Below are 17592 nucleotides of genomic sequence, written 5' to 3' on the forward strand. Positions count from 1 at the left end.
GTGTCGGATTTTTAAGTAGGGGAGAGACACGGATCAAAACGAAAATGGCCAGACCCCTGAGTATTTTTAGTGGGGGACTTTGGCTTTATTTCGCTGCCTTATGTTCTCGAGCTGTTTGGGAAGTTTTTCCAAGTGTCCCCTTGGGTGGCATTTTGGCGGTGGTTTCTTTAAAGGACTACGCTACGCTTTCGTGAAGGGTCTTTTAAAAAGGAGCCCCTTTTTTTGCCCTGCTGTTTTCTGTAACTGCTATTGAGGAGAGGTAAAGCAAAGCCGGGCTCTTATAGAACACTTGCAACACAAGACAAGCAGTTCTCTGTTCCTGTCACAGTTGTACAGTAAGGCCATTCAGTCCTCAGAACCAAGAAGATAACACGGTGTGCTTATTTCATAGTCTAATTGCTCTTATGTTTTGTTCCATCATTAAACAGTGTTAGGATTGAGAATTAGGACTCTCTTTCCCCGCCAAAAGAAAACACAAGTGGCTTGTTGACTGCAGGATTTACTCTTACTGATACTTCCAGAGTACTATAAAATCCTGGCCGGGCATCCAGGGCAAGGAGCTGTGGCATATGCCCCAGCCTCCTCTCCTGAATGCAGGCTCCATGCCCAGAAGGACATCATAAATCATTGAAAATTTATGATGAGCCGAGTCGTGTGCTACACCCTGTTAGTTGGCTGCTGTCGGTCCTCTACACACTATAACCTTCCTTCTTCAGAGCACAGAGACTTTTTCAGATGAGCCATAGGATGGAGAGCTCAGGATTTTCCCTTTGGCAGGTCCGGCCAAGTGGAGGAGGCAGAAAACAGAAGACTCCTGTTCATTGAGTTTTGCCACAGGCCTCGCTTGCTTTCTCCTAGGCCAGAGGTGGAGAAGGGGTAGAAAATAAGACCGTTAGCGTCATCAGCCCATTTTCTTTTATCCATTTATGTAGTCAACGCACATATATTTTCTAAGAACCTGTAAGGCACTTTTGGGAAAACAGTAGTAAATAAAACAAGAATTTTGGTTCTCTTCAACACCATACTTAAGAACCAGGTCCCGTTTCAGGAGGGGATGATGTATTTCGCAGGATAAGATGGATAAAGACGAAAAGAGGAACACGCCATTCTACGTGGGTGTGTGAGGAAGGGATTTCTAATAAGGTGACCTTTGAGCAGAGAGTTGAAGGAAGTGGTGGACTGAGCTGTGTGGGGATCTGGGGAGAGCCCATCCCGGTAAGGACAGAGGTCACCACATGGGGGCTTGCTTCTTATGTCAGGTGACAAGCAGCAGAGCTGGCTAGGGCTGGAGCAGAGAGAGCCAGGAGGGAGCTGTTAGGGAAGAATCCACGGGGGTAAGGGGCATCGTGTGGGGGCAGCCTCTGGGGGGCATTGCGGAGACCATGCCGAAGAGTAGAAATAGTATTCAAAGCGAGATGGACAGCCATTGGATGCTTTTGAAAGATCGGTCCTTTTCAAATATTTGAAAAGCCAGAGTATAAGCATGAAGGCAGGAAAATGGGGGCACAGGGCATCCTTCACTTCTCAGAAAAATGAATGCTGTTAAAATTGCAAGTGAACTGTTGGAACTTTAACTCCCCCAGTCCAGGGAGCAAAACAGAAATCATGGGTTTGCTTGATCTTTGTGTAAAAACCATACATGGTTTTTTTGCTTGGGTTGAAAGTCAGCTCCCATGAGCTATTTACTCACCTGGGAATAGTACTGCCCATGGGGAAACCTGGCTACTGCGTCCAGTGATCTGTGCCCCCGCTAAGTCTCTTCCCCAGCAGTAATTATGAGGGGGAGCCCCCCAACATTATTGCTGTTGTTGCCCTGATTAGTGTGAACTTCAGGGTCAAAGAGCAGCTGGTTGGATACTCGACATCAGATTCTAGGAGGCTTTAATGACCCACTTTGCTCTCAGTGAGCACAGAGCTAACTCATGCTGTTTCCCCATCACAAAGGACTTACTTTACTCTAGAGCTATAGGGACCGTGGGCTTGATTAACTGCCGAAGTCATAGGGAGTGTGGTTCTGACTCCTTAGGAGGAATACATTCCCAGGAATAAGGGTGACAGATATCTTTCAGAGTCCATCCTGCCTCTGAATGTTTTCAAGCAAGTGAGCCCTTCTTGGGAATGTTCCTGAAATGACTCCTGTTTGTGCAGCCCTGTTGGACGAAAATGACCTCTCCCAATTCATTCCAGGGCAGAACACTTCCAAGCCTATGAAAAAGTGTCCAGTGAATGTGCTCTACAAACATACAGACACTATGTAAACATGAGGCGAATATTTTAAAAGATGAAGAGTGTGATACTTGTTCTTCTGGGAGAATGGTGGTTGGAACTTGGTGCCCCGGCAACATACTTTCCATTCTCAGTCGCCTGCAGTTTGTTCTCATTGGCCCAGGACACAGTTATCTGCATTATGTGTTAAAGACCTGCTCAGCCAAAGACCAAACAAATCGCCAGCGCATTTTCCTATCAGAACCTGTTTATAAGGGTAGAGCAAAGAACAGAACTGTGGGTTTTGATTCCTGGCAGGAAGCCAGGCTGCTGCTTCAGAGCTCCAGAATTTACAAGAAGAAAGAGGAGGGATTTTTTTAACTGGGATTAAGTTAGATTTAAAGCAACAGAAAGCTTAAAGCTAAAACTGAAGCATCCCCTCTCTAGGATCTGTATTGGAAAGGCAGAAACGAAAACGAGACTTGTTCTAGACTCTCAGACAGTTTTTTGGGTGCAAGAGTGAGAGCTTTTAAAGACTCCCAAAGCAGAGGTCACAGAATGGCCTTGATTAATGAGAGAAGATCGCACACTGTTGGAGCTGGGTGAGGTGTCCTTCAGCGACCACTGAATGCAGTAGTCAGTGTCTTTCTGAGCCTCCAACACAGCGTTCGCAGCCCCCCATGGTGTCGTTGGGGGTGTTGTTTGGCTCCCTGTGCTGACAGGAGTTCTCTTCTCTTGGACAAAAGCTTGGACAAATAGAAGCTGTCTTTAAGTAACAACTCTCTTTTTACCTAAAAGAACAACTCCGGCTGGCCCCCCACACCCAGTTAACTTTGTCCATTGAAACCAGTGTTTAAGTGAGCTGTGTCTGCTTGCTTCTGGAAGGAGTGCAGAGTGGGGGGTGGGTGGCAATTAAAGGAAGAGGGGAAGGTTCCGTGTATGTGTCCGTTTGAACCAAGAAGGTGTTAATTATCATTCTTTTGACCATTTGTTCATCCACTCATTCATTTATTCATTTTCTTGTTTGTTTCCATTCTATTCTTTTGTTTGTTTGTTTGTTTGTTTAAAGATTTTATTTGACAGACAGATCACAAGTAGGCAGAGGCAGGCAGAGAGAGGTAGGAAGCAGGCTCCCCGCTGAGCAGAGAGCCCGATGCGGGGCTTGATCCCAGAACCCTGGGATCATGACCTGGGCCAAAGGCAGAGGCTTTAACCCACTGAGCCACCCATGCACCCCTCCATTCTATTCTATCCACAAAATGTGTTGGGCAAAACCGAGAACAAAGAGCACGTATGCTAGAAATTAAATACAAATGAAGTCAGGTCTCTAAAAAGGAGGGAACGGATATCATCCATGAATTGCCATATGAAATCTATGTTAATATCAAATGTTACTCTGACCTTTCTGGCAACCAAGACAAAAGGGGGAATATACAATTACTAGTTGTCAGAAAAGGAAAAAAAAAATTTCAATTTCTTCAAGAAAGACTAAGCTTTAGGACTCTGGGGTTCATGCCTTTACCGAAGACTTTCAGGTGCTTCATACAAAGCTCTCGTGCCAAGGCACACCCTTTTTTACTCCTCTCTGTCTTCGAAGTGTCCTTGCTTCAGACTGCCTGGAGCACCCCCAAAAACAGGTTGTTAGTGTCATTATAAGCACTGTCTTTATGTGCCAGGGCAGGGCCTGGGATAATGGGGTTTAGTTTAGATCTTGAAATGATTGTACATGTGGCTCTAGAATTTGCAAATTCTGAGGCCAGAAATGGGAACTGTGGGGAGAATCAGAATCCAGTCCTGCTACGTCTACCAAGTCTCCACCAATGTGCCTTTCCTTCTCCCTAAAGAGACCTAGGCCCTTTCTGTGGCCCCTTTCTGCTGTGTCAAGGTGCTTTTTCCAACAGGTCATCTAGAAGGAAGAGAAGTTTCCAGAACACCTTTCGGACAGTGTTGGCTCAGAGGATTAGTAGATGATATTAATTTTACACACCACCTTGGCCCCTCAAAGTGGGGGGTAGAGTTAGACATGCAGGACCCAGGAAACTAATATTACATATGTATATAAGGTAAATGCTATCAAAGTCCCACCCTAAGCTCCTAAGCACCATTCTGAACTTGTAGCAGGAATTTAAATTCTTCCAGAAGAAGGAAGAGGCATTGTTGAGATCCCCATCTCTCTCGACATGCCCGTGAAAGCCTGAATTCACTCTGTCCTCCTGCCTTGGGATCTGTTGGGGGGATATACCAGAACATGCTAGACCTTTTGAGTATGGCAAGGAAGAGAGTTACAGAGAGCTGATGTGTTGGACTTTCGTGATAGATGGTGTGAGAGAGAAAACACTGGAAAATAGTCCCTTTTCTCTGGGATTCAGATGAGTTACCTGAATATCTACTGAACATTTGTCTGTCTGTTTGGTTTTAATGTAAGTATATGTATCCTTTGTATACATTGCATATTCACTGAGGCCTGTGTTTTAGAATGCCTAAAAAAGGGAATATTTCAAAGTGAGAAGTAACCTTTCTGCTCTGTAGCTGATATGAAATAATGTGTCTGGTTTCTTGGCCCAACATCATCATTGGAAGGGTCAGGTGCAGAGGCTGGGTTTTCAGAGCACTGGCTGCCGTCCTTTGCTCTTGTCTGAGTTCGGTTGACTCCAACCATGAGTTTTGCTAGACAACTCAAAAAAACGGGGGTTGAGCCCTCGGGTGAACGGAATATGTGCTCAGTTCTACTTGAAATGTTTTTCAGAATTATTTTAAGCAATGACTTGATTCTTACTCATGCTTATTCTTTTTAAAAGTATTAGAAAGGAAGATATCCACAAGACAAAGTAGAGAGGAGCTGATAAGAAGGGGCGTTCTTAAGGAGTTGCCTGATCAAGGTGAGGAAATTAATCATACATTTAAAATAACTTGATCCTTTATTCTTTGGTCTTTCTTTCATTTTCTTTTGGAATTTAAGATGCTCATGGTCTTTGGGAGATAAAGCAGTGAGTACAGCACTCTGAAAATCTTGCTTTAATTCAGAATGCCTTTGTGGGCTACGGAGAATCTAAGATTTTCTAGAAAAGGAATTCAGTGACCTTTTTGGCAAGTCCTTCACTATCTGCTACTAACCCTAAAGCTCTACAAAGGTATGGGCTGAAGATACAGATAAGATACAAATGCTTCTATGACTCCTCTTCTGTTCTAAAGCTTCCTTCTTTCTATACACGTTAACTCAGTTGTTTGAGTAAATGCAGTGTTATTACTTGGCTCTTGCCTTTTGGTGTCATAAGCCTATCAGGAAAAGAAAAAGGAGAAAAAAGTAGTAAACTTATCTTTTGTTTTTGATATTCAATAATACAATTAAATGTACAATCAATAAGGCACAAATGGACAAATTAAGTTAATCTGCTTTATGCGTTCTCTCAAGTAATTTTCCTAGTATTGTTCTCTTTTCATTTCTTTGTATCTAAATGCCTTTCACCGTTGCACTAACAATTATTATTTCTAAGCATTTTGTTTCCCCTACCCCTAATCTTCTTCCCCCTTTTCCCCTATCCTCCCAAGAGGGAATCTTGCTCAAAAAGAAAAGGCTTACATAGAAACCAAGATAGACCCTCAGAAGAAGACACCAAGAATGGTTATTTCTCTAAATAAGTAATACCAAATAATTTTCATTGCTCTCCCTACTCTTAAAACTAAAGGAAATTTTTGTTGCAAAATTGTTGATTTACCTCATGCCTTCCCTTGCCCCACCCCCTGGACATTTACTGGGATAAAGTAGTATTACTGTACTTTCAAGGGAACAAATGTGGTGCTATTAATTCGGAATTAAAATCACAGAATTCTTTTCCTGGTAAATGTTCTTTGCAAAGAACACCTTTTGGAATTCACTATTTATAAATCCAAATGACACACTTTTTCCAACATCTCAATAATTGTAGAGTGAGGGTTGGAAATGCTTTACTATTTTACTGCTGTTTCTAAGAATATAGGGAAATCTAGAGTGAATAATGCAATTTTTCTTGAGCCCTCACAATTTAGGCATTTTATTTCATCGCTGGCCTATTATATTTTTCTCATTCTGTTTTATGAATGAACGTTATGTCTTCTTTAATTTTCTATTACCGTGAAACTATTTATTTCCTGTCTGGGAATTTTAAAGATTAAAAAAAAATGCACACCCCTAACTTTTTGTTCGTGGAGGGTGGGCTTGCAGCATCAAATTAGTCTCCCCCTTAATCTCTCTGGAGGCAGGAGAGAAATTACAGATCCACTGAGCAATCACCTTTCCAAGCAGTCACCTCCTGCGTGGGCCAGTGCAATTGTTTGGTATCAATTATTTGGAAATTGTTTAAAGAAAGGAAGAATGTGAAAATTTATTGTTGAAATTGTTAATGAGTATGAAAGATAGAGATTTAAAGACCCCTTTTTTACCTGATTAAAAATTATAGCTAGAAAAGAGCTTATTTTTTCTAAAAACAAGTGACAGTGGGCAACTTAAAGAAATGCTTGGTATTGATTGGTTCTCATTCTGCCTAATCTGTTAAACTATTTACTTGATGGGTTACAGTCTCTGATGCTTACTTCCCAGAATTCTGACTCTAGTTGACATTTTGGTAACTTCTGCAGACTGAACATTAAAAGTTTTAAAACATAAAAACAAAACGGTTTTTCACCTAAACAAAATGTCACAGATTTAATGTTTAGGGAAGTCCTAAATTACTGAATTTTACTTTCTGTCTTTTTCATTGTCCCTGTATGGAACTACAGAAATGACCTAATCCTTGAAAGTTCCTGGTGATGCCTATTGTAAATAGAGTCTTTCCCCTTTTCAGCCAGGGGCTGGAGAAAAGTTTTCTGTCATTTCTCCAAAATTATCTTGAGAATTTCGGTCTGTTTTCAGCTCTAGTCAGAGACTGGAAACTGCTGTGTTTGGTGACAACCTCCTGTCTTCTGCCAGCAAAGGTGCATTCTTTGCCTTGATCTTCCTGACCTTGCCTTCGCTCTTAACAGTTATTGTCAATTATATCCTTTATTCAGGAGCCAGATAGACTTTTTCCATCCCTCCAGCTGCCCTGGGTTTGACCTCATCCCATCCCTCCCCATACCCTCACTCCCAGCTTTTATTAATACTCCTTTTAGATGATCTTTTTTACACTAACCTCTAACTTCCATCTAAACGTTCAACAATTGGTCTTCTCTCTTGAGAATTCCCAGGTCTAGTCCAAGTTCATTCCTTATTTTCTGATTCTTTCTTTCCATCTTTTCCCATAGCTTTAACAGGAGGGCATGGAGATGTTCCTGCCTGCTGTACGGCCTCCTTTCTCTCTCTCCCACAGTGTATGTTTTAACCTTCTGATAAGTCACTCACTGTGTGGTCACACACAACTTTCTCCTCATCTCTCTCTCTCTTTTTTTTTTTTTGTTAACTGTATCCCAGCTACACGCATTTGACCAGAAAAAGGGGAGGCCCCCAAACACTTTCCTTCTCCTTGTTTCACCACTGATGTCTGTGTGTGCTTTATCTCTGTTCACTTGAAGCCTGCCACCTTGCTTGAGCTGTCTTTTTCCTTTGCATGCGAGGGCTCCTGTTCCTTAGAACCTCAGCATCTCCCCTTGCTCTCCTTTGCTGGCAGGTGTTTGTGCATTTTACCTACATACATAAACTATATCAAGGACTCAGCTTGTTTTGACTCTACCATTATGCACAAAATGAGAAAACTTTTTCAATGCACACACCAGTTAATTATTAATAACTTCAGTTCTCTGTTTTATTCTTCAATTTATATTTATCACGTATCGGTCTCCTTTTTCTACCATTATTTTCATAGGGGCTAGCTTTATTTCAGACCTCAAAGTAAGTATCTTCTATATTGTTGATTCTATTATGTGAAAATCCAGTTTCTTTTTGTACCATGACTATTTAATTTTCTCTCTATCTTTTTTGTTTTAGATTTTAAAATAAGTTATTTAACCTACTGAAGAATTTAAGCATAATAAGGGTTAAAATATAATTAATATAATGTAATAAGTCATGTTAACATGACTTCAGCGTGTTTTTGTTATCAACTAAAGACCGGGTAACCAGAGATAAATTTATATTTGGGTTGCCTAAAAATTGAGGGTTTTTTTTTTCTTTTTTAATATATATATATATAAAGAAGTGGTTTTCTCTTTCATTTGGAATTTTCCATTCTTCCATTAGCTTTCAGTTTTCCCGTGTCTAATATCTGGACATTGCATTGTGTCTCCCCTCCCTTGTTTTTAATATCGAATTCCTTGGGATCTAATAATAAGAATTAAGAATCTTTTGGTTTCCCTTTGGTTTGACCTATACTCATTAAAAAGTATTACTTTAGTTTTATTGAAATAGTTAAGATTTATAATGGCATTGCCCTCAATTATTATCTATTTTATTTTTATAAGGGAATCAGATTGTAGGTACTTGGAAGTTGCACGGCTCAGCAATACATTTTTCATTTTGAGCATGACAAAATTCCATGATACATATTTTTCTTATTAAAATGTCGTGCCTGTTTTTATGGACAAGGCCAATGGATTTCATGTTGAGCCCAAGCAGTTCAATCCTATTTAATGGAAATTTGAGAGATGGCCTCTTTTTTATTTATAATGATTGCCAAAATAAGATTAATCAAAGACTGCATAAAAATAGTCTGATCATGAATTTCTTGAATTTTGCAAAGTCAAAACTTTAACTCGTTATTATTATTATTATTATTATTTTTTACAGAGGTAGCAAAGCCTCTTAAAATGTTCCAGATATGATCTAGGGTTGCTCTTTTCAAACATCACTGAATTAAGAGTTTATGTAAAATCTCATTCACTTTAGAAACTTCTAAAAATTATGGAAGTTCAGGGATTAAATTTAGTTATTTCTGATTTAGGTAACATACTAGAAATTTTATTTTCACTTGTGATTTTTTAAAAGTTCCTCTGTAATTACTTTTTTCCCACATTTTTTCCCTAATGTTTCCAGATTATGATTAGGCCACGTTAAAGGCTTTTGGCCTGTTATATGTAACAATTACCTGAGTACATTTTAATATGTCCATCAACAAGAAAATGAAAATAAAATTATTCTCGCTACCATCTTTCCCTGAATACAGAGTGGCAGTTATATTCCTGTGTAAAGTTACCATATAACAGATGCAATCATGTGAGACAGAGATGGTTGTAAATTTTCATATCCTTCTTCTAAGCATTTGTATGTCAAATTACATTTCATGTTATTTGTGTTTATATTCACCTTGTGTTTTCACTGCTTGTTAAAATGTTTATTCCATTTTTCAGATTTCTCCTTTTACCATTCAGTTTGTGAATGACAGAGAGACTCCTAAGTACTGACTTCAACAAAGCCTAAGTACAAGAAGAGAAAAGGGTTCCGTTGCCCAGGGATATTGTATAATTAGGATAATAATCCCTACTGTCCCAAAAGGGCATGGGGATATCCCCTCCATTGCTGCTTTTCCCCAAGACTAAGGATTTTCTAGCTCTTTCGTTGGAATGAATTATTAAGTAAAACATGGTGAAATGGTGTAGGATGTATTTGGTTCCCAGGGTCTGAAACATGAACCCAAACCCTATAGTCCTAGTAGCTGGAAAACTGGGTTTTAAGAAAGCCATCAAATTAGACATCTAGGTGTTTCTTTCCCCATTTTAGATGGAGATGTAACAGTTAACTTTGAAAATTCAAACGGGCACATGATACCCATCGGAGAGGAATCTACCCGAGAGGAAAATATAGTAAAATCTGAAGAAGGTAATGGCTCTGTAGCTGAAAAGGCGCCACCTCTGGAGGAGAAGGCAGAAGATAAGAAAGGTAAAATCAAGAGAAACTCCATATTCTTTTACGTCAATACAGCTCAACATTGAGAATCAGGTCTTAGGCTCCGGATAGTGACTCTTAAGACCAGTTAGGGAAGAGGTTTGCAAATACAAAGAAGAGAGAAATTACAACGAGTGAAGAGAAATAGAGTGGTTTTCTCAAGTAGATGCATCCATTTTGTGAGTATATCCTTTAATCTTTTACTTGGAAGCATTAATTAACAGTAATCAGCAGATAGCCTCTTCAGTCATTAGAGATAGCTGGGAATATTATCCCTTCCTCAGGAGCTTTCCCTCACTATTTTCTCTTATTTTTAGAAAAAAAAATGCCACCAGTCTGAAAATCTTCTACTAGTTAGAAGTGACCTTTGTGAGCATGTCAATGTAGAGGGATGGAGGAATATCAAAACAAAGATGGCTCTTTCAGCCCAGCCTCTTCTCTCCAATCGTGGGGGCTTGGCTGATGGCATCCATACCCCTGATATTATAGGCTCTAATCCAGGTTCTAGATGGTTTCTAGATGTTCTAGATGTTTCTGAGAGAGGGACAGTTGCCAGAGATGCGGGAGACTTTGGTTGCTGTATTGACCACAGCCTCAGCTTCATGACTTATCTGTGCAGTTGGAAGTTTCAAAATATGCCAGGGGCAGTTATGCCATTCCCCAAAGGTTTCTTTAAAGACCTTGGTTTCTAGAATGAATATGCTGTGGTCAGTTAAGTTACCTGCAAAATCTGTGTCTATCAAGGACCTCTCAAAATATTTTACAAGTTTCTGGTCACTGATTGATTGATTGATTGATTGATTACATCTCCCTAAGACTTCTGTCACGTGCAAGAACCTCCAAGCCTTTTACTTAATGCAAATCAGAATTGAAACCCATACAAAGTAAGGATTTGTTGGAAAATTCTAGATGATTCCATGCAGTGTAGAAATGACTCCTCAGGAAACAGACTGTTTCCTGTTCTGTAATGTCTGCCCCTGAGTTGGATGGCAAAAATTTTCAGACCTAGCTTACCTTCTGTAGGCATTGTGAGAATTCTTAGAAAGTGCTGAAAGCAAACTTCTCTTCCTCTGTTCTTGACCCAAGTCCTCTAAAGACAAAGAAAACAAAAGAGCACTTGACAGACACTGTAACTTAAAATCGTCTTCTCTGGAAGTCTGTAACCCCCTAGTTGCATATATATTTGCCTGTAAAAATTTTAGAAGCCTCTATGAACAATCTGTTAGAAATTTATTATTTTGCTTTATTTATTCAACATTAAGTATAGTATTCATGGGGCTTTCCTTGGTCTTGTTCTATTGAAGGACTCTGGTTAAACTTACAAATACTGATTACAAGAAATTAGCTAACATTTTTAACAATCATATTCCTGGAACATAAAAAGAAAAGAGACCTAAATAGATTTCAGTGGGATTAATTTGAAAGTATTCATGCAATTAGTGGGTTTGTTGTTTTTGTTTTGTTTTTTTTTTTAAGTCCAACTGTCCTGTCTCACCCAGACTGTTAAATTTCAGACCCATCTGTGGTTTGTCCCTGGTACGGCCTTTTCACATTCAAGAATCACACCCTTCATTACACAATGGTGCCATCATTAATGCTTGCCTGGTCCATGTGGGATATCAGTCAGTGGACCGGCCAAGCTTCAAAGGAAGTTTTTCCCTTATCAGCTTAATAAAAAGTTGCTGACAGTTTTATGTTAATGAAACCAGCAGCCTTGATGTTCTAAAAAGATGGGAGACCTCATAGTCATAGGTCCATGGATATTTGAGAGGTGTTTTTGTTTTCTTATTCTTTACTTGGAATTAGTACATTTGGCTCTTTTTGGTCAAACAAGATGCAAGATAGCATCTTGCTTGGCTGGTGGGTGTGTCAAGAGATGGAATGCTGGACATGCTGTCACACCACCAGTATGGCAGCAAAGCCTCCCTCTGACTGCAGGCACGGTGCACCTGGTGCAGCCACACTCAGAGCGAGGGCAGACATTTGGTGGGGAAGCCACTTCCTGAGCGTCAGCAAAGTGTCTTTCAGACCTCAAACAGTACGCAGTATAATGGGAAATAGAAAATACCTCATAAACAAAGACAAGCACTTATTTCTCTGGGAAGACACCGTTAAATTCCAAAACAGCCCAAGATTCACTTTTACTTCTGCCCCTTTCATGGTCTTGCCAGCAAGCAAATCCACAATCCCATGTTCTTAATTAGCCCTTTGGGTGTTCTTAATTCCCTTTCAGGGGGTGAAATCCTCCCTTTCCTTTCACAATTAAGCCAGTTTATCCAAGAGCGTTATTTCATCTGTTAATTGCTTATGTTTGCAAAAGCGTATCTCAAACCCTTAAACTCCCAAATGCCTGTACCTGTTTGTAAGGTAATATGTCAGTACTTTAATAACGGAACCCTCAGTTTCAAAGAAAACAGAACGAGTGGCAGATGCGCATATACTGCACCGTGTGCACGTTCCACCTAGGACCCTTGCCGGTTCCTGGGGCTCCGGACGACACTGGCCTCCAGAGTTGGGGCAGTGGTCTGGGACCTCCTCTGCCTACCACTGGAGACTTTTCCCTTAAAACCTTCAGGGCTTCCAGTCTCCCATTATTCCTTCTCAGGAAGTGCCTTTAAATATATAAGAAAAGCTGATCTGCAATCTGTGATACATGCATTGGTATTAAATCTAAGAAATCTGAAAATTATTTGATATTCTATCTATTGAGGTGTTATAGCGAGCTTTCCATGAAGTAACAAGTGACTTACATGCATTTGTTCAACAAATAATAATGAAGTCCTTCCATGGGTAGGATTTGCTGGGGCCAGGAGAAGAGTGGTGAGTCAGAAATGGTCTTTGACTTCAAACAGATGGCGGCCTGCGGGACCCAGCATGCGAATAGGCGATCGCCACGCAAGATTCAAAGTATGAAAGGCATGAGCACATGGAGCCAGGAAAGCTTGCAGTGGGGACCAAATTTCGTTCTTAGAAGGAGATATTTCCAAACTGAGATCTGAAGGAGACAAAGAGGTGGTCAGGTGAAGGAGAGGAACTGGGGCAGAGGTGCTCTCCCGGCAAAGCGGGGGCCATGCGCTGCTCTCCGTTTAGTTCTAAGTGTTGATCTGATGGAAGGAGCCATCATATAGGAAACAGCTGTCCTCTAGACGTACTGTTTTAAAGCATAGTATCTGTGTCAGCCCAGCATGATTAGACAGCCCTTCCTTAACCTTCTTTTGAGAAGATAATACTCATAGACGCCATCAGTTTATGTCATAGCTCAGGTCATATGGTACTGAAAAATATAAAGACTTCATTCATTAACTCTCGGATACAAGGAGAGAGTTTGTTTTCTCCCAGTGTGCTGATGGTAACCATCAGCCAGTCTCGTTCATTGAATAGACTCGTGTTTAAAGCCCTGTGTCTAATGGGATGTGACATTTTTGACAAAAGGAATTTATAATTTAGTCAGAAGAGCATACTGTTGGCACACAGGGACGCACACACCAACCTAGGGTTCTCCACAGAGTAGACCTAAGTATCCGCTCTTTGGCAAACACACACACAGCATTGGTAGAGGTCGCAGAGGATGGGGCTGTGGATGGTCCTTGTCCACAAACACCAGGAACTTGCACACAGCGTGTTCACTTTTCCCCTAGTTGGGATCGTCACTCCCAACTGTCATAGAGTGAACACGTCCTCCCTCCCAAGCCCAGAAACTGCATTCTTTGGGAGGCAGCTTTAGAATTTGAAACCTTAGACAGAAAGAAGAAAGAGCTCAATGATAGGCCTGTGAGGACAGGCTAAGACCTGTGAGGGTTTGTAGCAGGAAAGAAAATTGGGGTTCCCAGTGGTGCAGGTGTCTGATGGGTTCCCACCTTGGGCAGTATCATCGGGCTTGATCTCTGTGTGTATGTAGCTGTCTGATCTTACAGACAGTCACAGAGAGAGGTATTTGCCCCACATCATAAAGACTGACAGATCAACATAGGTTTGTATGTTTTATGTTAAAATGAAATGATTTATCTTTGGCCTCAACTTCTGTTGTTCTCTAAGCTAATTGACATTTGTGACTCAGTGGCCTTCCAGTTCAGACCAGGGAGGTTAGGAGACTCACCACTTAGTTAAAAAGATACAATATGTAACCAGAAAGGTACACACACAAAGTAGCCTCCAGTAAATACTGAACAAGCAACTCAGACCATAAATACCAGTAAGTTTAGGGGCAGAAGGGGACTGTAGTGGGCTTCACGGCTGGGGGAAAATAAAAGAAAAGCTTTATTGATTACGTACTATAACTTGGATCATTCTTATATTACTTATCTATGTGGATTGAGGGGATACAGTCAAAAAAATGGCAGTTGTCACTTGCACTCACTACAACGAGAACTGAAACAAAAGACATACTAATAAAATGTAATGCATTCTGATATTCACATCCTTTCTGGTCATTCAGTAATGGGAGATTAGATCCAGTAGAGGCCTATTAGTCTTGTCTTAACACTGTCTGATGTTTTGTTTTGTTTTGTTTTTTTAATTGTGTTCCATTTTTAAAGAGATGCTGCTTAGCTCTTTGGACCAGAACTGTATCTTAATTTATTTTAATTTCGATCATCCACCATTAGAAACAATACGGATGTGAGTACATGAATGAACATTCAGCGTCTCTGCTTCCCATAACGAGAGACAGACTGTTTCTCCTCCAGTTAGGCAAAATCTTGTGAAAGGCTTCTGTTCTTCGGTATGAATTTTTTTTAATGAGTTTCAGCCCTTGTCTTTTCAAAATTGTTACTTGTGTTTACATTGCAAAACCAGTATGGTATTTTGGGGAGTTCTGCACCCTTTGTACCTGGGGTTGTGATACTGTTTGAAAAGGTCAGAGGAAGTTTACTGGAAAACAGGAAGCTGCCCTTGTGCACTGTGAGAGCCTAAGAAAATTTTAATGGTAGAAATTAGTTTATTCATCAGTGCACTGTGCTTCCTGGAAAAGAGTCTACAGAGTCTTCCTTAGCATGGAATATGATTGATTTTTGACCATAATTTGAGACAGCACTCAAATCCCTTTCCTGTTGGTGGGGCATGAGTTCTCCTGAGAGAAAGTCCCTGCACCAAGGGTATAAAGGTAATGGAGTCCAGTCACTGCTTCCCTGTCAGTCCTCCTGGCGTTATGCACAGTGCGCTGACCTGCTACTCTCAGCATCCTTCAGTATTGTTAAATTTAAATTTAGCACTCCTGCCCAGGCCCATATCCAGCAGCCACTGATTCATGGCTCGTGTCGGCCCCTGACGGTGGATATTGACACTCGTCCTCAAATAACTTCATCACAGTCACTTGTGCGACCCTGTTTGATCGCAGAAATGATTTGTGTACCCTGATAATGCACGCAGTTTGGCTTTCAGCCTGTGCACATTTGATCCTCTGTGCCCCTGACTGTGCTCTCCCTGTTATGGCACACCACGCTGGTTCCAAAGGGCCAAGCAGCCGTGTGTTTGTATCACTGTCGCCATATGTCTTGCTCCTTCTGTTTATATGGTGTGTGTCTGTATCAGTCTGCTTCTGTTCACTTTCTCATTTGTAGAGAACACTGAAAACCACTCTGAAACACCGGCAGCTCCTGTTCCATCTCCTCCAGCTCTTCCTAAGCCTAAACCCAAACCTAAGCCCAAAAAAACACCTGTGCCTCCAAAAGGGGCTGCCGCCGGGGTCAGCCCCAAGGGTGACGAAGTGCCTCCTATTAAAAAAATTACCAAGGCGCCCGGTAAGCAGGCCCCCATCCCTCCACCCAAGCCAACAAGCCGAAACACGACCCGAGAGGCTGGTGAGTATGCCCCCTGGGGGCTGGAGTCTAGGGTGTTTGGCTCTGGGGTGGGGCTCATTGCTTTTTCTACTAACGGTGACCTTTTTGGTGTCTTAGAATGTACCACCAGTGGATTTCACTTGAGAATACCCAGGAGATTCCTTTGTTGTTGCCTCTACCGAAGGAAAGTCAACCAGTTGATTAGTTGACCTCATTATATTTGTGGTGAATAGACCTCTTTCATTCTAAGTATCCACTGTCTGTCTAAGAACCAGTAGAAGGATTCAGGGTGTAGTGTGCCTGATGAATGCGATATGTGATCTGATATCACATTATTTACAGTCGTCTGGCCTTCTGCCTATTGGAGTTTATGGGTGGCTCTTTGGCTTGGATTTTCCTCTAAAATATCTTAAGTTGCATATCAGAATATGACACATCATTGATATTTTTGCTGGATCTGAGTATCTTAAATCCTTCCGCATACATATTTATTTCTCTACTGACAGATGTCAAAGAGTTCATATCACTCAGTCCAGCTCTACCCCTCCACTTTCTACTGGAATCACAGCTTTTTCATCCAAGTTGAAAGTCACATGCTTAGTGTTCACTGTCCACCTCATCCCCAGACTCCCATGTGTTATAAGGAGTAACATCCTACAATGTAGTTAACAAGTCATTATTGTATGTCCCGGGGGTATGTTTGAGTGACCTACAAACAACATGTAATACCTGTCCAGCTTTCCTTTCAAATCAGATATGCTTAGTGCAGAGTGGAGCTCCCAATCTTCTAGTCATGTGGCATAAAGAAGCCTACCATGTCGTCCAGCTGTAAAGAGACAATAATCAAAGTGTACATGCTGAATGACTTTTTCCATTCACGTTCCCCCATGTTGTAGCAAACTATATTTTCCGTAAAATCAGTATCAAAATCAGTAACTTTCTTGCACTTGGCTACCAGGATATGCCTTCATGTTGATCCTTTTCCCCCCATCATTTATACCCATACTGCTCAGAAAATGGCTCACTTGATGGTATAGCAGACCGCCAAATGCAAATAGATGTTTCTTTGCCTGTGCTCCTCTCTTCGGCCTTTGACCTCGAGTGTCTGGTATCTTCTAATGAGCTCTGAAATGAAATGTCTCAGAACACTGTACTTATAGTGCCCACGGGCCATCTCCTCAGGTACCAATGGCCCTGTGTCCATTTTTGTCGGCATCACTGTGTTTCCCAGAATGCCTAGCAGACCTGAGGAGCAGTGCTTGAAGTGAGACAGGCAGTGATCCACTTCTTAAAGAAGAGCCCCAAACAATCACCCCATGCTTGGGCATTACACAGACTTACTCACTTCGTCCTGCCCCATAGGGCAGTGGCTCGCTATGGCCTTGCCTTGGACCCTCTCACTTCTCTCAGAAGAAAGCTGGTGATTAATGTCAGGGCAGGGGACAGCTTTCATGAGAGATTTTGAGTTACAGCCAGATGTTTTACTTGAAGGTTTATTTATGGGCCCACGATGTTCCTAGGAGAATTATACAGTCACATTATTATCCGTTGTATTAAATAAGGCCCCACTGGCTGATGGTGTGAATAACAGTGTCTCTCTTCTCAGGCTGTCCCGGATAAACAGGGGTTTCATTGAGCTATACCAATAAGCCTGATGTGCAAGAATCCTTTTATCAAATATTGATAGTACTCCTTCAGACTCCAACTGATATTCCATTTTTTAATCATTTAGAACTTTCTACATTTTATTTGAATAATGTCCTTTGAGAAAAGTTACTT

The 17592-nt window shown here is 41.1% G+C and overlaps 1 protein-coding gene across 6 annotated transcripts in view; it reads left to right on the plus strand.

Moving 5' to 3' along the window:
- PHACTR2 (phosphatase and actin regulator 2) overlaps positions 1 to 17592 on the plus strand; it is a 257822-nt gene that overhangs the window by 192805 nt on the left and 47425 nt on the right. For 4 of the 6 annotated variants that reach the window (XM_032873080.1, XM_032873081.1, XM_032873083.1 and 1 more), the window contains exons 3-5: positions 5004 to 5084; positions 9872 to 10030; positions 15595 to 15834. In XM_032873080.1, coding sequence (XP_032728971.1) covers positions 5004 to 5084; positions 9872 to 10030; positions 15595 to 15834 — 480 coding nt within the window. The remainder of the gene's footprint in view (positions 1 to 5003; positions 5085 to 9871; positions 10031 to 15594; positions 15835 to 17592) is intronic. The other 2 variants (XM_032873084.1, XM_032873085.1) reach the window with 1 other exon arrangement.

The sequence above is a fragment of the Lontra canadensis genome, unplaced genomic scaffold (genome assembly GCF_010015895.1).
Source record: "Lontra canadensis isolate GAN:19392208 unplaced genomic scaffold, GSC_riverotter_1.0 scaffold47, whole genome shotgun sequence".
Classification (NCBI taxonomy): Eukaryota; Metazoa; Chordata; class Mammalia; order Carnivora; family Mustelidae; genus Lontra; species Lontra canadensis.